Source organism: Lepeophtheirus salmonis, chromosome 6 (genome assembly GCF_016086655.4).
Source record: "Lepeophtheirus salmonis chromosome 6, UVic_Lsal_1.4, whole genome shotgun sequence".
NCBI classification, from domain to species: Eukaryota; Metazoa; Arthropoda; class Copepoda; order Siphonostomatoida; family Caligidae; genus Lepeophtheirus; species Lepeophtheirus salmonis.
The window spans coordinates 44032979-44055620 of NC_052136.2; the positions used below are offsets into that span (position 1 = coordinate 44032979).

Consider the following 22642-nt stretch of genomic DNA (forward strand, 5'->3'; position numbering starts at 1 on the left):
TAAATTTGGAAGCAGAACAGTGGCCTATTCCACACCTCCAAGAAGTATCACAAATTTTTCTCATTCACCATGGTCATTATACATGGGAAATAATCGAAATAAATAATGATCAAGTTCCCCGTGCCAACATTGATCTCTATTTAGTAGAACCGGGTATTTTAAGACCTGTGAGTAATTTGTAACTACTTACCTGTCTACCTATAACCTTATTTACAAATGACCTTCAGAAGTACAGAATAAAGCATTAAGACAAAGAAGTACTTTGTCCAATTTACTGATGAGTGATAGGACCCCAGACCAGGGGGACAAGGGGGCAATTGACCACCATACTTTATGAAAGCTCATATGAATAAAAACTTGCGGTATTATGTGGTTTCAATATATTTTCATAAAGCTACCTCCAGCTCCTCAACTTTGAATTGATCTCCAGCTCCCCTGGTGATGAGTGAGAGGCCAGGAAACAAAAGATTGTCAATTCCATCAGTACTTGTCTAAATGCGTACGTAGGTAAAAAGGAAAATGCTCAAAATTACTCGTCAAAAGGAATAAATATACGACAAATAACCAGATAAAAACTGTGAAGGGTGAATACTCAATTACCGTTACCTTTTGAAAAACTATCATAATAACGTTATCTAAAAATAATTTTAGTAAAGAAAACCTACTTTTATACTAAACGGATCCTTTGTCATAATAATACCTTGACCTTTAACCTTGACCTCTCCAAATTATTGAACTTTTACTGGTACCATATATAACGTTCATACAAATGTTCATCTAAATTGGTTTTATAACTTTTTTCGTAATCCTGATTATAAGCAAACAAACCGAGACGGAAACATAACTTATGTTCAACATTTTAATCATCTGTATTGACTTTTTCACAAAAAAAAGGGGGAAAGGGATAATTTCAAAGGGTCACCCTGTATATATATATACATATATATTTAATACTCAATGTGTCGTACATGTATAGTCTATGTGAACTTATTTCATTTGGAACAAACGAAGACAAGGAAGAGGGTGGAAAAGTGTGGCTAAAAATACACACATTTGTAAATCTTGTCGTAAATAAAAATGTAAATGTGTCCATTTTGAAATAGTTGTTGTTATTTTTTTGCTTTGGTGTGTCTGTGCTGTATTACATTTCAATTTATATTTTTGCAAAAAAGAGACAGTTTTAAATCGAAGTTATATTAGAGTGAAGCTGTAATGAAGACTCTACCTCATCTTTCTCTTTCCTCTGTTCTACTCCTTGTCTTATTTTCAATTAGTTACCTGAACGTAAGTGGGTCATTTATTTCCTATTAGTGTTGTCTTTACTCAAACAGTTATCGTCTCAGTTCGATCTAACTTACCGAGGGGTACTTTAAAATCTGAAACACTTTGAATTTTAAACTTCATTAAGATATCATTTATTAACTATAGAATTTCAACAAAATTACTACTATGAATAGATGTGTATCTGAGCTCTCTTAATCATTAATGTAGCCCCCATAGCGGCAATGAAGGCTTCCAGGCGGAGGAAGGCCTGACACGTGCTACAAATGTAGTCATCTGTAGGGCGTCCCAGTCCTGGCTGATAATGGCTTTGAGTGGACTCTTCAGGGCCTCCCCTCGATATGCACCCAAAATGTATGATCGAGGAGGTTGGCATCAGAGCTGTAGGGGTGGGGGAGTTTCCAAAAAGATTGTACAAGAAATTAAAAGAGTCTTGTAGTGTAGAAGATGGGTGTCTTTCATTGCTGGTATCAAAAGTGGCCTCTCCACCCTCAGAAGGATCTTTCCACCCACTTTTGTGATAGCTTTCTGAGCAGTCTGGTATGAAACCCTAAGATATCTTGTATGGGCCCTCATGGACTTGAGACCTGGGCTGTTTTCTTTAACTCCCCCGGACCTAGTTTGGCCTTTTTGAAAGAGTTCTTCTTCCTCTCCAATATTTATGATATATATATATGCAGTGACTATTTTGAGTAATTCAAACAAATAAACATTGCTTAATTAATAAGATTAGGCTTTACTAAGGAAGGCACTTCGTAACAAAGCCTTTATTTCGCGATGATGACATAAGAATATAACAAAGAGTTAATAAAAAAAGATAATTTGAAGCGTACTTAAAAAGGTTTATCTCCCATGATCCCATTTTTTTAAATATATTTAAAGATTATAGTAGTCAGTAGTTAGTTTTTATGAGAATATTCTATTTGGATGCGACTCGTCAATGTTGGAAATATCCGCTTTATTTTGATGAGTAAATAACCATTTCATAATATTGAAATATTTATTTCAATGTATTATTTACAAATTATTAGATCAGTATTTTAGACCGAATAAATTTACTCTCAAGAATACTGTAGCTAAAAAAACCATAGCTGTTGCGTAACGTAAATATCTAAATAATATAGAAGAATAAACAATACAAGGAAAATTGTAATACTTGTTGCAACTAGCCCATCTGTAGTGAGCGTTACAATATTATCTTAAATTGATCATGAATAAGTGAGATTTGAATTTTGATGTAATTACATCAACTGAGAGCAAAATAATCAATAATTCAAATGATATAAATTACAGGAAAAACAATGGAAAAAATTACTCCTTTTTTAGGGCCCTCCAAAGGCTAATGTAACTACTGCAGTCGTAGTGTGCCATGGACTTTTAATAGGGGTGCGCCTGATTGATAAAAATAGAAAAATCCTAGGAAAAAAAGGATCATTTTACTCAAATTAGTTTTTCTAAAACAGTTCATTAAATGAAATTTTACAGAATGTACTAAAAAAAAAGGCAACAAGAAGGCTTTGCCTTCCATAAAAATAGGTAATACTAAAATTACTAAAAATGCAACTAAAAATATTTAAAAAATGTCATTTAACCTCTGTTAGTAATCTGAGACATTATACACCCCTAGATTGATAAAAATACTCACTCTTCCTTTGAATCAACAATATATCGACAATATTGAAACATTCACTCTAATTTTATGCAGTTATAGATTTATTTATTTATTAATTAAATACCCCCGTCAGTAACCATAGGGCAAACTTTATTCAAAATGTATATTTTTCTAACCCTGTGGAAATATAAATCTGTATATATATATAAAATAGTTTGTTTGTGCGTCCTTTATACGTGGCCCACGCCGTTGAACCTAGGAGGCTGCAATTTTTATTGATGCCTCTTTCGACCCTGGTCAGGATAATATGGGGGTCCGATTTGGGGGGTCGTATAAGGGGGCTTATGCTATTCCCAAAACACAAAAGCCGTATTTTGGAGCTCCAGGAGACTAGATAGGGGGTTGAGTTATTTATCAATAAATGATTGGCGCTTCAAAAAACAACCTTACGAATAAGTTTTTCTAAACTTAATCAAGATTGAAAAATGTTATTGGTAAAAAAAAGAAATTGGTGAAAGTTGAAATTTCGTTTTTTTTTTGTTTTCATGTGCAAAAAACTTTCAATAAAATAATGGATTCGTAAATGAATTAAATTTTGTATAAATTTGTGTGTGGGGATTCGTTTGCATATAAATTTGATACATAAAAATTGACGTTTATCTGAAATATTTGCCATTTTCTTCTTTTTTTTTTTTATTATTTTTGTCTCTTTTTTTCATCAAATGTCAATATTTTAGCAGACATTCCACAAAACTACGAATTATGTACATACAATTTTAACATTGCAATTGAGTATTTTCAATTTCTGGAACCTGTTATTATATTATTTTTACAATGTTTGCAAAAATTGACTTATCATCTAGACAATTTTGTAGATGCATATACATATGTTGGTATGTTATTTGATTTTTATAACACAATATTTTTTCAAATTCATAATGCTACTACTAAGGTTACGAGAGCAAATAGTAGGAGTATTGGGGGGGACTGTGATGAGACTTTGTGGATTATCTTACTTAACCGGATTGATTATTTTCTGAATAATTTTTCTATTGTTTTGACCATTATCAGTGTAATGTCCTGCTCCCTCCTTGGCTAAGCAACGCCAGGTAATCTTTTGATAGAAATATATAAAGTTGTTAAAATAAAGCAGAATCCAATTATTATACTATAAAACGGTTGTGTCAAATATCAAAACGAACTTAGTTTGAAGGAATTGGGACCACCTGTCCCAATTCGGGCAGCATATAACTTGTATTAACCTGTCCCAAACGGTCGGACAAGTGTTGATTTATGAGCCGTACAAATATGACTCTTTAGAATATTTAGGTCAATGATCACAATTTTGAAACACAGCTGACGTCATCAAAAATTCATCTATAAATTCGGTTCGAAATAATTGGTTTTGTCAGATCGGTTGAATGCGAGTTTTTATTTGAGACCGGTCAAGACAGAACTTCCTTAAATTTAAATAATTCCAAAATTCTATAGTTATTACCAAAAAAATTCAAAAATCAATAACTATTCACAAGAAAAGTAAATTTATTGAAAATATTTAATTTATCAGAAAAAAAATTTAAAAAATTAAATTTTGAATATTAAATTTTTTGGAAAAAAATTTCAAATATTAAATTTGTGGGGAAAAAAGTTTCTAAAAACCATAGCTACTCACTAAAAAATAAATTTTATAGAAAAAAAGTTTGAAAAATTAAAAAATTCATAATTATTCAAGAAAAATTGATTCTTTGGAGAATTAAAAAGAATTGAAACCTGCTGCTGCTGCATAATTTACCCGAATGATCAAAAAATTATAGTAAAAAGAATAATTCCTTTATTTGCGAGGGCTAAAGCACCTCCAGCCAATCCCCAGCCGACGCCCACCGTTAGGGAACAACATTCTTTTTTAACGTAGTCAGTAATTATTTTATAATTGAGTTGTCTAAGAATGCAAATTTTAATAAACATATTTAGAAGCAACATCACAATTTCTACTAAATAAACCGACTTTGATGTGTTCTATTTTCATATAAAAATGTGGACTCCTGTCCATAAAAATGGGGATAAATACTCAAAAATAAATGGGTTTTACATTTTATAATGAGCTTTTTTAAGAATGCATAGATGCAATATATAATAAAAACATATCAACATCACAATTTGCACTAAATAAACAGTCTTTGATGTGTGCCATTTCTTGTAGAGTACATGAAAAAATAGACTCAAAATGACGCTGTATAAGTTTGTAATATTTTTCTAATTATTTCATCCATTTTGCTCTAGGAAATATTCACTACAGCTCTAAAAAAACTTGCTTGAGTTCAAGTAAAGGAGACAAATCCACACTCTTTTTTAAAGTTAATCTTTATAAGTTAATAACATCTTAAATTCTATTAATATTTATTACTTTTAAGGAACTTTAGGTGCCAGAAATGAACTTATTAATTTTGATAAGATTGAGTGTGATATAAATAATATCAGCTGATATTAGATTAGTGGCAACGCATATGTATTCCTAAAATTGTAAAAAGGGAAATAAAAAGAGCAAAAGAACGACTTAAAAGTCAACAAAACAACCAAATTCACCAAACCTTCATTAAAAATTTCAAAATTTAGATTTATTCGAAGAAATTGCATTTTTAAAACAGCATAGAGTTGCATTCTCTTAAGGATGTTTCAGATGCATACCAAAAACTGCAGACTATAGAAAATGCATGTCGAATAACGAAGGCTTCATAAAAGAGCATTGTATCATATTAAAAAAAGTTGGAGAGCTTGTACGGAATAATTTCCCATTCTAAACTTGATATTTTAAGTATTTGCTGTAAATTAATTATTTTAGAATATTCAATTTTCAATTAATATGAATCAAAATTAATAAAAAAACTAACACAAATTGTTATAATGGATTTATAAGGTATATAAAGAAAAAGCATAACACAACGCAACAGCATTTTCGCCCTCGGGCAACAACCCACATTTATTATTGTTATTTAAGACATAAAACACGAAAATGATCATTAAAATTTTCAATCGTAAACGGTTTGGGTCTTAAATGGGTTTTTGAATATAATTTCAATTCAGGGCTATATTTTGAAATGAAATAACTATATCAGTGAAAGTTTAAGGTCAATAGTAAATTATAGAATTGATAAACCCCATTCCATAATTCAAAAATGAAAAAATTTATTATGTCATCTTGAATGCAATACAAAAGGTGTCAAGTCAGACAAGTCATGACTAGTTATGTCTTTTTAAAATATATAAATATAATTATTTTTCAGAACTGTGATGTTCTTCTTCATTTCTTCTTTTTTTTTAAATAAAAATTTGCGTTCTTTCTATTTTAAATTAAGGTATGGTTTTGATATTAATGATGCCAAATTAATTGGGATTTGACTTCTATTTGATATTTGAGATCATAATTCAAAATGTAATTGTCAGTTGTGAATATATACGATCTAGGACCTCGTACAACGATCTTTCTACCTGAAACTTTATTCGAGAAATTATGCAATACCGTTTTTTTAAACGTTCCTTTAATTGGTCAAATAGACATATAAGTAAACATTAGTGTGTTAATAATACTCTATCTGATCTAGGAGCATAGTATGGGTATAAGACTAGCTTTAACAGGTGAAAACTTGAAACTTACACATTTGGAAAGAAAAAAGTATCTCCTTAATATTGTAGATGGTCTTGCGAGCCATTCCCGTCAGCCTGGCTACCTCTGTTGGAGAGTGACCCGCACGGAAAAGAGTTTATGCCCTAAGCCTTTAATCTTGCTGTGATGACATTTATCGTCCGACTAAAAAAATTAAAAAGTAGTATCTGCTTGAAATAAATGGGGACCTATACAATTGCAGAGAGTTCTAATGTCGTGTCACAGAACCTCTCAAACCAATATAACACAAGAGTGTAAGTTTCAAGTTTCCACCTAAAAAAGGTATTCCTTCTTCCTAAAATATTATAGGAATACTTAAGTTTCGGTGTATTTATTATGAGAGGGGGGAGGGGAAGTTATCAAACTTCCAGACCAAGTCAAGACTCAATTCTTTGAATATTTTTATCCAGTCTAGCACAAGTGCTCATCTTTTCCAGAGCTCATTTCAAGTCTATAATTAAGGCCCTACATAATTTTGCTTTAGGACATTTTGCCTTAAAACCCTTTTGCCTCAATTAATTTCCCCTTAATATATGAGATTTATGGGTTGTTTTTGTTATTTTTGGTTTAAATTGATGTTCCTTTAGAATTTTTTGATCAAAATCTTAAATGTGTATTAGTAATTATTTACCATAACACGCATGAAATTGTTATTTTCTGTTGGAAAAATTGCAATTTGTCCAATTTTATTTTATGTATGAATGGCAAGCAGTAATAAATATTTAACAAACTATAACTATCCCCAAAATTAAAATGCATACCCCAACAAAGTCTCCCCTTGTCATTAATTCGAACCATAGACAAAAGGGACAAAAAAATTAGTAAAATAAGAAAAACAAAAATAATATCCTTAAGGCAAAATGTTTTCAGCACAAATGTGCTAATACGAGATGGTTTAAGCCAAAGTGATCTAAGACAAAATTAACGGGGCGCCCATAATTATAATATAGGTTTCAGTATAAAATAGCATTGGAGTCCAAGTCAAGTCAAGAGTATCAGCTATCGAGTCCATGTCAAGTCATGATTCTTTGAGTTTCAGATCAATTCGAGTTTTAAGTCTTGGATCCAAGTTTACACCTCTGTTATTTACTATGGAGAATATTCACTATTCGTTAAAAACAATGCACTATCCCCCTCTTTAGTTATCTTTTTGAGCATGATGATTACCTCCCAAACACACATATCTTCCTTGCCGTTAATCCTGGTTTGGCCACCGTCTGTGCCGGCTCGCCGTGATTAGACCACGACCATTTTCGCTTGATGTTGTTGTTTTTTGTAAACTAACGATTTTTTGCTCTCCACTTATGACTTGTGTTTTTTTGAAAAATTTCAAAATTCAAAATTTTTCCTCTGCTGCATAATTTGACTGAATGACCTTTAAAAATAAAGAAATCCTTTAAAAAAAATTTTACCCCTATTTTCTCCTCAAAATTTTTCCTCTTGACAAAAAAAATCTTTTAAGAAACGGAAATTCTTTGATATGGAGGGGGGGGGGGCTACAGCCACAACAGACGCCCCTGCCTTTTCTAAGTAGATTCAAAACCTGATTGAACATTTGTGTGTACTGATAAAAGACGGAGCCCTGAGGATTTGTTGCAGTGTTATAATTGCAAGTCCTTGTTGGCCGACGTTGACACTAGCCAATCACTCTTAGTGATTCTGCAGTTCCATTTTTCCTGTACTATATCCTCCACTTGGTTAATTCATTGTCGCACGGACAGACATAGGAACAAGAAGTGTTCTGAATTTTCAATTCCCAAAGTACAGCAAGTGCTGTATTTATTCCCCACTGCTGATTTATTAGTGTAGAGGGAGGATCGATATCAGTTGATATGAGAACCATTTTTGTTCATATGGATTAAAAGGATCCCAATACTGTTTTATAATCCTCCTTAAAGCCTAAGATCCCTAGTATACTGCAACGTCCCCTAACAAATGGCACACCACTGTCCAACCTCTTAGATTTTGCCATTTTCAATGCATCGCTTATTGTTTTTGAGGTAATTGTCCCAAGTAAACAAATTGAATATAATCGTTGGGTAGACTTGGGTAATTCAACTTGCGATTTGAGGTAGAGATTAAAATTCAGAGGCTGGTCCCTCCCTATGTTCTAGAGTTTTTCCCATGAGTCCAGCATAAGATTCTAGAAACAAAGTTAAGGCCCTTTTTGTAATATCCTCGAAATTCAGTGGGACATAACTTTGGTCAAAGTTTACCGATTTCAAAAATGGGTATTTCAAAATACTCACAAGAACATTTGCTTTAATTTAAATTTGATTCAAAATAGCATAAATATGTGCAAAAAATGCCATAAAAATATTTCATACGAAATATTAAAAATGGCACCCAAGCCAATCTACGTGTTCCATTTTACCAATTTTTTAGAGCTTGAGTCTACTCATGCCCTGTAAGTAGGCAAAAAAAAGTTGGATCTCGGTAGAATCCCCTTCATTCAGCCCTATAATTGGAAAATGTAATATTTCCTATTATAGTAAATTCCTTTAAATATTCATAAATCAACGTGAAGATTACAGCACTCGTAAATAAAAGCTAGTTACATATATCTAGAGTCTGTGAACATTTACTCACCAAAGTTTCAGCCCTTTTGGAAGCGTAGTTGTTATTTAACAGTCGTTTGAGTGAGTTGATGTGAGGGTGTTTATTTTTTTAAAAATCTGAATTTTGTAACTCTACAGCGAAGTTATAAAAGAAACAGTTTTAAAAAATGAGAGCATCGCTGGGAGAAGTGTGCAGAGTTTCAAAGAGACTATGTTGAAAAATAAAAATAAAAGGTCAGAAAGAAATATTCATATCAACGAACTCAAATCTCTGTTACATAACAACTGCGCGTGAAACTTTGGTGAAAAACTGTAAACAGATGATAGATAAATGGGACCTGTCATCAATTAACACCGTAATACAATTACTTATGTAAATAAGTAAATTGCTCATGTTCTGTACAAGTTACAGTTTTTGAAATTGTATACAAAACTTGTACAATTTGCAATCCAAAATGAGTTGTCTAATTTTAAATGAAGGATTTAAAGTACTTAGGATATTTAAATATTTCATGGAGGATCCATATGTTTAGGGTATAATTTTTGAATATTTTAATACAAATTACTAAAATAGAAGTATTTTGTGGGCCATATCCAAGTTCAAATATCCGCAATTATATTTTACATATATAATAACCATGTAATTTTAATAGGTTAAATGAAATGATAATATCAATGTACCTATAGTTAGTAATTAGAATATTCATAGTAATTTTGAAGACGAAGAAATTGAAACTCGTACAATTTTCTTATACAAGATGCAAGTTGTACACACATCGCAACTTGTAAACAACAAATATATGTATATATATAACGGATTAGCGACGCCCTGATCCTGATTATTCATTTTAGACGTACATTTTATCCTTAATGGTATTCTTTTATGCCTTATTATTAGCTCATGAATTATTCCACATTATCAAACCTTGTCTTAAATTGTCACCTGCACTAAGCAGCTACTGTTTCAATTTCCCTTTTCTGACCGCTTAATAAATGTTTGGTGTTATTTATTTGTAATCAATGTTTATTTCATATTAATTATTATTCTCGATAGGTACTTGTGCTGACAGAGGATCAAGAGTTGGATGATATTGAAGATGAAGAGAATGACGAATATATGGATGAGTATTTCTCTGGGAATGGAAGTGGTTCAGAGGACTACTATTATGACTACTATGAAGGGGAGAGTCGGAATAACGAAGATGAAGATTCAGAAGAGAGAGAAAACGAAGAAAAAGCAGTGATGTATAAGCCAAAAATGTTGACTGAGCCAACCAAGCATCATGTGTCCGTTGGAGAAGATGTTTCCTTAGATTGTGAAGCAACGGTGGGTCCAGTGTTATTTGTGCTATCCAGGCTTGGATTCGTTATTTTATCCCAATATATCGTGCCGTTCATTTGAACAACGTTAATTTCAGTGATATTTTTAGATGGTAAACAATAGAAAATGAATGACGTATTTATTAAACGTCATCACTCACCATAGTGGTGGTTCAAATCAAATTGTAAAAATCTAGGAGGAGCAACTGAGGCATTTTTCAGATTTCGCCTCAACTGCGTAAGCTTATGTGGAGGGATGCATTTAGAAAACTTATTAAATAAGATGTTATTCAAACACTTTGATCGATAGGTGCTTAGAGTAGAATCTTTAAAAAAGGATGTGCATTCTTGTCACTTTCCTTGTTATGGAACTAAACATTTGATTCATGAACCATTTTTGACTTTGTTCAAAAGCATATACATTTAGTTCTTTTCAGGAAAAGGCTTCAAGAGAGTTGGGATGTATCTTTTTGGGCGCTCCTTTATAACTCTGTTAGTTTCATTGAATTAAGAAACATTCAGCATTCTTAGAGGACAAAATAAACTATAGAAAGTTCCTTTACTCTATAGCTACTTTTGATTTACTATATGAAACGACACTGTAAAAAGCTCGCCAAAATAAATAGTTGGGCAAATGAATGTTGCTAAGATGCCCCTAGATGAAATTAATGTTGCTCAAATGAATGCCGGTCATTTTATATGTAACACTATGGAACAAAATTCAGGCTTGGAACACCAGGAAACTAAAATCTACATTTATTATTATTATAGGATACGAAAATAACCTTTAAAATTTTCAATTTTCAATTACAGTGGGTTTGGCCTTTAAAGGAGTTTTTATAATATCACTTTTTTACATATTCAGAGCTATATTTTGAAATGAAATAATTAAATAACAGCAATTGATAAAAATATTCCAGCATTTAATACAAGATTGCAAGTCATCCTTGATTTTTTACTTACCCGTGGCTAGAGGGGAGGGTATTGATGTTGTGCCCCATAAAATGATAATTGGCCACGTTCTAATGATTATTTTAGAATTCTAGTGAGTTTGTACGAATTTGGGTAAAGGATGGTCAAATGCTCTTTACTGGGAGTATCATGCTCTATAGATCAGATCGTTTTTCTTTAAAAGAATCATCTCTTTATATTTCAAGAGTCTCCCAAGAGGACTCTGGTGTTTACACTTGTTCAATCATGGTGAAGGAGGAAGAATTAAGTGTTCAACATACTCTCAATGTGATTAAGGCTTTCTTCATTAAAAAAGTAAGTTTCACCTATAAATAGGTACGCAATTAAGGTATACAAGATAGACCCTAAATACTGTAAAGCATAAGAAACGTACAACTTAAAAAGAGAGTTTAAGAATCAACTCCTTCTTTTAAATTGTACAATCTGGGAATTAAGAGAATATGGTCTAAATTGCAGTGAGTATAAAAACACCACCTGAATTAATGTGATGAGAAATATTGTAACTTTGAGAGACAACATATCTGCTAACAGAAGTCATTATACACTACAGTGTTCCTTGTTCCTGATTTCTTAAAAATTTTAAAATAAGGAGAAATATCCGAGGTTGTGCCCGGTTCAGGTTCAGCGGTTCTATCGGTCCTGGTCTCAGCTCCTTTACTTCAACGGTTTTGGTTCAGCTTTTTAGGTCTCAGTTACGGTCTTCCGTCTTAGCTCATTTTCAGGCTCAGTTTAGTAAGAGGGACTTAAAACAAGGTTTGTGGCTTGAAAATTCCGGCCCAGAAAATAATATTAGATACAAACAGGACCGGAGCTACGTCATACGCAGAGTGCACAGTGCCCCAAGTTCTAACAGGGACCCCAAAAACTAAGGTTGCTTAAGACAATGAAAGATGGAGAATTAAAGATTGCTTTCAGTCTACACATACATAGTGCACATGTTTATTATAAAGTGGGCCTCAGCTAAAAATGTATTAGTGCAAAAGGGCCTTGGCATAATAAAGTTTGGAAAACCCCAGGCTTAAGAAATATTATAGGGCCATGACAAGCATCGTAGTGAACCTGAACCCATAATCTACCCAACCCCTTCCCTCTTTTATTTACATCGCCTGGTGAATAAAACCATTTTTCCAGATCCTCCAGAAGGCCTTAGCTATTTGGAAATCAGATACAATTGTATCAACCAAGCAACATAAAAAATGAAGACCGATAAACATCTGTTCCAGTTCTAGCGGTTAAAAACCAGAACTGCTTGAACTACTAGATATATAAGGGTATAACCTTGGTCATTTCAAAATAAAAGACCGCACGACTTACTCTGGGACTGTTTCAGAGGCGGACTTACTACTTTATCTACACATGTTTTGGAGTAGAATAAAATATTAAGTATGAATACAAATAATCAATGAGCACCAATAACATGACATAGGTAGTGTAGCTTATTGTCCGTGATATATGATGCGTCAATGAAAAGAGATCAACCCCAAAAATAATTTAAAAATTACCTCGTACAATTGATTATGATTTGTCATTTGTATTTATACTTTTTAGAATCATAAATTGGTAAAATTGCGTGTCATATTTGGCATGAATGAACAACGAAATTATATTCAATAATAATATATTAGACATTTGGTATCAAAAAATAAGATTTATAAATATGGAGAGAAACATCAAACATAGCCTTACTTATTTGGAGTTCAGATACAACTCTATCACCTGCTGATATGCAGAAAAAAATCTCAGAACTTCACTTCTTGATAAATATTAATTTATTATTTACCATATATACATTGAGTTTTATATATATATATTATAAATAGGAACAAACACAAGAACAGAGACCAATAAGTAATATATTGCGGTTTCGGTTCGACTTTGTCAGTTTAGTGGTTGAAGAACTGAAACACAACCTTGGAAATAAGACAGGGAAACAATTAGGAGGGAGGGATTTTGGATAGGATTTGGTCAATTAAAGACAATAATCGAATTTATGTATGAGCGCAGAATCCAAAACTCATCTCATTTTTTCTCTTAGGCATCTGATTTCTGATTTGGATCAATAAAACTTATTTATAAGTGTTTTTATGATTAAAATTTATGATTTTATTTATTATGTATTATATTCTGAACTCGCTATAAATTCATTTTTAGGCTGAAAAGTCATAAAAACAGACTCTTGTTTAGACACTTATAACTTACTCATCATTAATAGTGATAAGTAATATCATATCTTATATTACAGAAAAAAGTTTTATTTTAAAAAAAACCTTTTAAAAGATTTGAATATCAAAGGATTTTTGTTAAATTTTGTATTTTATGAGTGATCAAATTTTTATTAGGGTGTACTTCTAACTTGATCTTCTATCTCAAGAGATCTTTTGATTCGGATTCCGAATTCCAGGAGGGACGTTGAGAGAAGAATAGCTATTGGACATCATAAGGGAGTAAAGTTGACTATTTCCTTAAAATGAGAAACCAGGATTTAAACAATAAAGCAATACATTCACGATGAGAAGATAGTTTTAATATTTCAAAATAGTATCACTTAAAAAATACACCAAGCACAAAAAACCATGGAGATGTATATTTGTAAAAATAAATCTTTTTTTTTAAATTATACCTTGAATATTTTCCTATAATATAAGCTATTGTATTCTTTATCACTATTTATAATGAATAAGTTTCTAAGGGTCTAAAAAAAGTGTCGTTTTTCACCCGTTCAGCCTGAAAATGGAAATATATCGAGTTCAAAACAAAATATATAATCAATAAAAACACTTTTTCATCATAAAGAACGCTTTTACATAAGTTTCATTAATCTTACTTTTAATTTGATGATTATTTTAATGGTAAAAAATGACTCTGAACAATAATGATCCCAAAATTACTATAATTCTAAATATTTTAGAATTCAGATGACAAAGAGAAAAACTAAGATCAGTTTTGGATTCTGGGCTCAAAGATAAATTCATTCTTTGGCTTGAATTCATTTGTACAAAATGAGTGTTCCCATGTGTAATTAATAAGGGAATGCATATTTTGATTTTATACACAAATACTTTTTTTTTAATGAAGACTTACCACAATTTAGTAAAATATTAGCATTTCTAACAATTCAAAATATTTATATCGTATTTTGTTGAAGCAAATTGTACGAGTAAATTTTTAAATGCCGAATGCAGTCATTTTCCCTTCTAAACTAATCAAGGTTAATGTTATTGTAGAAATTTAAAAAGTAAATAATAAATTATTATTAACAAACTGTCAACAATGTTTGCTTAAAAAAATTATTGAGTCATTTTAGTCTAGAACAATGAAAAGAGAGACAAATGAAACATTGTTTTTATTTATAAAAATGTTTTACTGTTAAGGTCAAATTTACCACATCAGGTTTTTGGCCAAAAAGGACATAATTATACCAGTAGGGATCTCCCAGATGCAAAAACCAGAGACTCTGAAGGTCTTGGGTTCCATCTGTAGGTACAGTAATGCACCCCTTATCTTTGAGCCTTAAAAGGTGAAAATTGGGAGCATGTAGTACGTAAGCACTATCCTGGAGAAAAGTTTTCCTGCTATGGGACAATTCCTACTTCAAGGAAGAAGCTTCAGCCAAATGGAGTTTCCCCTCACACATCCAATATGACACAGAAGTGATAGAAGACTCATACCCAAGTCTTTAGAACCACAACTTTTCACCAGCATCCCCTTGGATTTGAGTTTATCCAAGTCTGCAATGAATATAGAGGTGTCTACAGTGGCCTGCAGAGACAATAGTCCTCTTTCCCTCCCCCACCCAAAAAAAAGGAAATTTTGCCTTAATGTGCAAAGAAATTTTAAGTATTTATTTTCTAACTGTCTATTGGAGACACTGAACCCCTTTCAAGTTAGGAAATGGGACTTTCTTTCAATGGAGGTGATATGTCCTGCTGCGATGTCTTCATAGACGTTATATATTATAGCTCAAATATTATTTCTCTTTATATTTAAATTCAAATAAGATTGGAGAAAAAAGTAATTTCGTATTTATCACTCAATTTCAATCAATTTTCATATGTCTTATAGAGGCCAAATTTGTAGCCCAAGTGCATTGGCCAGCGATAGGAACAGGTAGTAGTCACTTGGTGCCAGGTCCAGACTGTATGGTAGATGCATAAAAGCTTACCATCTGAGGTCCCGGAGCTTTTGGCGCGTCATCAAAGATATGTGCGGCCTGGCGTTGTCTCGATGAAACACGATTCCTCTCCTATTCACTAATGCTGACCCCTTCTGTTTGATTACCAGCTTCCAACGGTCGAGTTGATCACTGTAGAGGGCATAATTGAGCATTTAGCTATATAGAGAAGCAACTCATGGTAGAGTATTCCTTGCCAATCTCACCAAACACACAACAAAACCTTATTGGTAGTCAAACCCGGCTGCACCACAGTTTATTCCGCTTGGTTGGCTTTCGACCACGATCTCTGTCACTTGAAATTTACTTAACGATCCATTTTTCCTCGCCTGTCACAATCCACTTCAAAATTGACACGTTTTTCCCTTTCAGGTAGTAAAAATGTATAATATGGCGAATTTCTTCATTTGAGACCTCCATACTCTATGAACGTTATTTCCTGACTGAACCAGCCAAGATTGGAGTATAAACTCACATCTTCACAACGCCTAAATTATTAGGAAATTTTTTTAGCCCTACATTACGGAGGGTCCTCTACACATATATTGGCTTGGAGTTTAATTCTTAGTCTTTCAATCTTTATCTCAATAAACTATAAGAAGTGCTTTTTATCGTTTTCTGCCTTCAGTAATTCTTGAATTGTTTTGTTCTTCCTCCTTTCCCACAATAAAAAAAAACTAACTCTTGGATCAAATGTCCTCTTATTAAAATCTATTTTCGTCAAAATTTCCCTCTTGTTAATTCTTCACTAACCGTAAAAAAGCTGTTTTTATGAAAAACTTCTCCCATAAAATAGTCTTCTTCTAAATTATGAATTCGTCATGCAGTCAAGTCTTGCATTCTTATTCACAGGTTCTAGCAACTTAATTGTTGATAAAAAAAAATAAAAAAAGTGTCAATCATTATGTCATTAATCTAAAGCAATTAATCATCCTAATTTATTGGGGATTGAGCGCAAAATAGCGTACCTAAACAGAAAATACCACTCTGGTTAAATATGAGCTGGGGTTACTAGAGGGCTTGCTGGGATAAAATTTTCAGGGTCCATCATTTAACCTGGGAGAGTAAGAGACTAGCCTACCTATAAGACAAAAAATTAACCCAAATCCAAATGCATCTTTGAGGGTGTAGTAGGGTCAAAGGGGATTTTATAGTAATTAGTTGGAACTCCTAAAGGATTTGAAGATCCGGTGGAGTGACAAGCCTAATCATAGATGTAGCCCCCCTTGGCAGCAATGATGGCTTCCACGCAGCTCAGGAAGGCCTTGCACCATTGTGGATGTTGTCCTCAGACATGGCATCCCAGGATTGGTTGACGGTGTCCTTGAAGTTGATGATATTTGGGTAAAAGATGGTGCAGGCATTGGACTCAACATATACTCAAAAAGTAAAGTACAATGGGTTGGGATCTGGTAAGGGGGCCACATTTTCATAGATCAGAAAGGCAATTTGTCCTCCAACCACATGTAGGGATATTTGGACGTGTGTGCAGGCGCACCATCCTGCTGGAACATCACATTCATGTCCGGATAGTTGGTTTGAACCCATGATAACGCTTCTCCTCCGCTAGTTTCTTGGCAACGTCCAAAATTGCATATACCGAAATTCGTTGGTCACGTTCAGACGGCATATTGGTTTCTAAGACACTTAAGAAGATCTAGTTTTTTCTTTGTTTATTACATTTTTTTTTTTTTTTTTTTTTTTTTTATTATTATTTGACCGGAATAATTTTACCACATTCACAAAACCTTCATTTATGTAGCAAAAAGGGAGTGTAAAGATTTTTTCGCCGCGCCCAGTAGTAGCATGACAATAACGTTGTGTTTCCCAAATGAAATATTTCAGGAGTAGGGATATTCACATTTTAAAATTGATTTAATTCAAGTGCAACGAATCCACGTTCCGAACATTAATGAAGGGGTGTGAGTAGTATATAAATCGACGGTGGACAAATATATCATTGTGATAGACAAATAACAACATAAAGGAGTCAAAATGTTTGAAAACTGAGCTCATGGGATGATAAACGGATGACGTGACTTTAAAAAAATAATATTATTTAATTATTTCAATTTGAACACTCAAGAAAGTAACTGAATTTATTATACATACATATGATTTTAGATATGTGCACTGTCAACACAAAAAGCAAGTTAGAATGTGTTTTGTATTTTTTTCCCTCAAAATTTAACATTTGTATTCTTCTACAAATTATCATTCAATTCTATCAACAAATGGTCATCAATTTCAAAAAGAAAAAAATATTCTTTAAACCTTCTGGAGGCTCTATAAATTGGTTTTAAAGGATCGTCACAATCAAAAAATGTAAAACTGATATATTTTATTTGAAGGACTATCTGTGGGCCAATATGAGTCTTTAAAAAAAGTTTGAAACCAAAGCTAGAATTATCAAATATCTTCAACATTACACAAATTTAAATAGAAAGCTCAATGCTTGACTCAAATATGTCTATGAAATATTGGTCTTTATATCTGAAGTAAAAAAAATAATTGGGATTTTGTACTTTTCTCGATTTTGGTTCAAGATTATTTTTTTGTTGATGCACCACAAACCTTCATTAAATATCTTTTTAAAAGTGGTCATAATTTGATTTTCTGTGTTCGGGAAATGAAAACAGGACGATTTATACAGGCCAATATATTATATAGATGAGTTCCTAATAGATATAACTTATATTTTAATTAATTAATAATACAAACTTTAGAAAAATTGCAATTAAAAACTAGGTCTTAATTGTATTTATCAACTTAAGTAAAGTCTACTCATTTTTCTTTCTGCCGCATATTCAGTAGATATTATATATATTTTTTTTTTACATATTCAATATCACATTTTATAGAAAATATTTTTGTTATTTCTTTATGAAGACTTAATTTAGAAATCACGAAGTGTAAGTAACAAAAAACCGTATGTAGATTTTCTCATCATAAATATGGTTTTTGTATGAATCCATATTCAATTATATTTTATGAGGTACATAGGAATTAGAAAAACAGATGAGATGTATCGGTTAAAAAAATTTGGACTTCCTATTCAATCCCGTCTTAATTTTTGAAGATGCATCCAAATCAGATGCAAAATCCGTAGATAAGCGAGAATTCTTCTATAAGAAGGAGATTTTAACGAACCCACGGCTTATTCATACAATACTAGAAACCTCAAAGCAAAGACTCATGCGTTCCTACTATAAATGTGGTAAGAGAACTGAAAAATTACTAAGATGATTTAAAATAAGTACAAAAGTGAGTGATTTCACGAGAATTCACTCACTTTTTCAGAAATTCTGTGTTTCCTTCGTCAAAAGTTCAAAAATGAAAGTTTATTCAGTATGATTGGACAGTCTACCGTAACTCTTTCCCGTAGCATAAAAGTAGAAACAATGGAAGAAAATAATAGTTTTTAACAAGTGAATTTCAAAAATGTGGCGTCATATCACGTCAATCATAAATCATATTTTTATGGGGGAAAAAGTTTTTATGAAATTATTTATTTCCAGTCTCAATCCTATCATTGTCCTCTTTTTAGATATAGTTACATATTCAACCTTTGGAATATAAACAATGAGTGTTTTTTTCATAAAATATGACAAATGGGATTTATATTATGTCATTTTAGTATTTTGCAGTTCTTTCACCCCATTTATAGCGGGCGCGCTTGAGCCTTCCCTTATAGGTGTCTAGTATTATAAGAAGACTAAAGCGCGAAGAGTTTTTTTTTCTGTTCAATTTCTAAATTTAGTATTTTCATAACAGAAATGGTATTCTTACTTATGGATACTTTAGGCTAATTATGTGTTAAGTAACATGCTTATTAAGTTATTCTCTTCAATTATAGATAAATAAAGCTAAATAATTTATATATAGATTAAAATTTTCCCCAAAAGTCGTATTTTCTCTCTCTATCTCTCGAAATTGAAGACATCCTAATCGGAAAGTTGAAATTTAATTATCGCAGGCTTTTGATAATGAGGATTATTTGACTTGGAGGAAGTGGCGCCACAATATCTGGGTATTTTACAGGTTGCCTGTGAATTTTATATATTGCCCGGGCATTCTGTACATGCCCGCTCTAACGGGTATTTTGCCCGATTTTCCACATTTCCCGTAATACATATATCTGCATAATGAATATTTCTTTCTTAAGGAACGACCGAGACGCGACTCTTCGTTCATTTAGTTCTAGAGAATAATTTCTTACGAGCGCGTTGTCCCTTATCATTTCAAGCTGGTAGTTTATGCATAAGGAAACCATTTTGATTTTTTCTTTTTTGTCAAATACTAATACAATTTCGATTACGGCTAGTACGGAAAAGTTGTGATGTGGTATGTAAATTACGTGTGCCAAATTGTATTGTTCAATGAGGTCACCTTCAGGTAGCACTCGATCAAACTATGAAAACAAGCAAAAACTCTATCCTTAGTTAATATAGACACAAAGAAGACATTTTTAGTTATTTGCATTGTAAATTTTGTAAGATTTTTTTTAGACCTATAAAAAATATTTCAAAAGTTTATTTTTGAAATTGTCCTATGAAACAAAAAAAGAGAAAAAAGTAGGTAAAAATTTTGATAAACTGCGTGCAGTGTGCATCCTTCTATATATATATATATATATTCAGGAATGAAATAACAAAAAAAATTCTGTTATTCTCTCTTTTTGCTCCATAGGGTAGCTGTAGAAAGAAAACTTTACAAATACCTTTCATAGGTTAGAATAATGTCTATCATCATTAATAAATGAAAATAATAATTAATGCTGTATTTGAATCTTTATTAACGAAATAAAGAACTGTAGTCTCCTTTCAAGGTTTGAACTAGTTGTGCTATCTAAAAATTACATCGTAGGAAAATAACATTTTGCCTAGGTTATTTTCCGAACTAGTCGTAATTGAAATTTGAAGAAAATTAAAAAAATCCAACCTATTTTACAAATGTGTTTTATTTATACAATTACTTGGTTTACAGTATTTAGGATCGACCTGTATTAGGTACATTTTAATTTTTTTAAATATATTTTGGATAGTATCCAAACGATGGAAACGTTGAGATCAAAGTAGGAGAATCGGGAAAAATATCATGCGTTGTATCTTCAGCTTCTTCCGACGACTACGTCATCGAATGGACAAGAGATGGCCAATCTTTTCAAAACGGAGAGTATTCAGTAGAAGGGAATGAATTGTACATCTCAAATGCTACAGTGAACGATGCGGGACAATATTATTGCTATGCTAAAAAAGAGGATGGTGCTTTAAAAATTAATCTCTTATTTTTGTCTTCTATGATTGAATGTAATTAATTCTATATTTTATAGGAGATAAATCAGCCACTTCGTCCTTCATGGTCAAAATCTTATTTGCTCCAAAAATACTCAGTCTTGACCAATCGACTTTTAGAACTGGTGAAGGATACTCCCTTGAAATGACTTGCACAGTCGTCTCTCAGCCAAACTCCAAAGTTACGTGGTATAAAGGAAACGAGGTATTATGAATGAAGAATTTATGCTTTGGGAGGTTTATTTTTCAAATTTCGATTACGGCTAGTTCGGAAAAGTTGACTCATGTTAAAATCATTTCCCTACAATGTCTTCTTTAGATAGCACATCTAGTTCAAAGTTTGCAAATAGACAACGTTTATTTATTTCGTCCAAAAGGATTAACATTAATCATTATTTTGGATTTATTAATTGTGATATACATTATTCTAACCTATAAAAACATTTATAATTTTTTTTTCTAAAGCTTTCCTATGGAGCAAAAAATGGAATAACATTGGGAAATTTTGATGTTTCCTTTCCGAAAATGTAAAAAAGGATGTTGTACACTATACGCAAAGTATCAATTTTTTTTTTTTTTTTTTTTTTTTCATAGGACAATTTTAAAATTAAACTTTCATAACACTTTTTATGGGTTAAAAAAATGTCTATCAAAATTATTTTATACAATTTCATCCAAAATTTATGTATAGTAGTTATATTTACATTGTAAAGAGTTTTTACCTTATGTCATAATTTGATCGATATGTGCGACCTAGAGATAGGACAATGCAATTTTGCATAGGTAATTTTCATACCATATGACAACTTTTTCGCACTTTTGGACCTTTGTCATTCAAATCTGATTTCTAAGTTATGTACAAATTTGAATGAGGGTTTGTGTATGTGTGTGAGATATGCAGTGGGTTGAACCTGTTCAGAGATGTTCCTGTTCATCAATTCATTTTAATATAAATCTGTTCCTGGAGTTTTATAAAATACTACCTGTCGGTAGTGTTGTGTCGATTCTGATTAAGAACTCAAGGGAGCAGTCTTGTCCACTTGAGTACCGCGCATCTGTCCTAAAGCTGATAGGGCCTGTCCTAAGATCGGACTGAGTAGAATAAACAAGGGCTGTCGGTATACCAAAAAAACCGAAAAATGGCATAGTAAACTTAACAACTTGAAGAAGGTTTAAATTAAGGGCAGCTTAGCTGCCCTGATGTTTCGTTTGATTAGTTGCAAGCATCTATGAGGGAAAGGGAATTATCACAAATCCCACACTGTATCTAGCAAAGGCACGGACAAGAATTATCCGGATGTTGATCCTCAATTCTGCTCAAAATCCAACAAATACTCATACTTATTCAGATTGGTCCATTAAAATCTGAACACTTTGAATTTTAAACTTCAATAAGATATAATTTATTTATTAACAATAAAATTTCAACAAAACTAAAACCACAAATAACTGTGAATCTGAGCTCTCTTAATCATTAATGTAGCCGTCCTTCGCGGCAATGATGGCTTCCTGGCTACGGCAGAAGGCATGTCACCCCAGCTGGACTTGACGGAATTGCCTTGGGCGGTCTTCTTTAAATCAGTCAGGTCCAGTTTAGCCTTTTTGACAGAGCCCTTCTTTCTCTCCAACGTTTGGGCTTGCTTACGGCGTAGACAGTGGTCCTAGAAACGCTCAATTGCTTGGAGTCCAGGAAAATATTAAGAGTGAATGGAAATTCGACGATCAGGTTCAGTTGTCATTTTCTTGACTTCTACGTAAGCTACAGAGCTCTGG

General features: G+C 32.3%; 1 protein-coding gene across 1 annotated transcript in view; it reads left to right on the top strand.

Moving 5' to 3' along the window:
- Positions 1 to 981: 981 nt before the first annotated feature.
- Positions 982 to 22642, top strand: part of LOC121119803 (uncharacterized) — a 31427-nt gene continuing 9766 nt past the window's right edge. Inside the window, exons 1-5 of the mRNA XM_040714600.2 lie at positions 982 to 1284; positions 10167 to 10439; positions 11471 to 11698; positions 20620 to 20839; positions 20908 to 21074. Of these exons, the coding sequence (XP_040570534.1) occupies positions 1213 to 1284; positions 10167 to 10439; positions 11471 to 11698; positions 20620 to 20839; positions 20908 to 21074 (960 nt within the window). The 5' untranslated portion in view covers positions 982 to 1212. The remainder of the gene's footprint in view (positions 1285 to 10166; positions 10440 to 11470; positions 11699 to 20619; positions 20840 to 20907; positions 21075 to 22642) is intronic.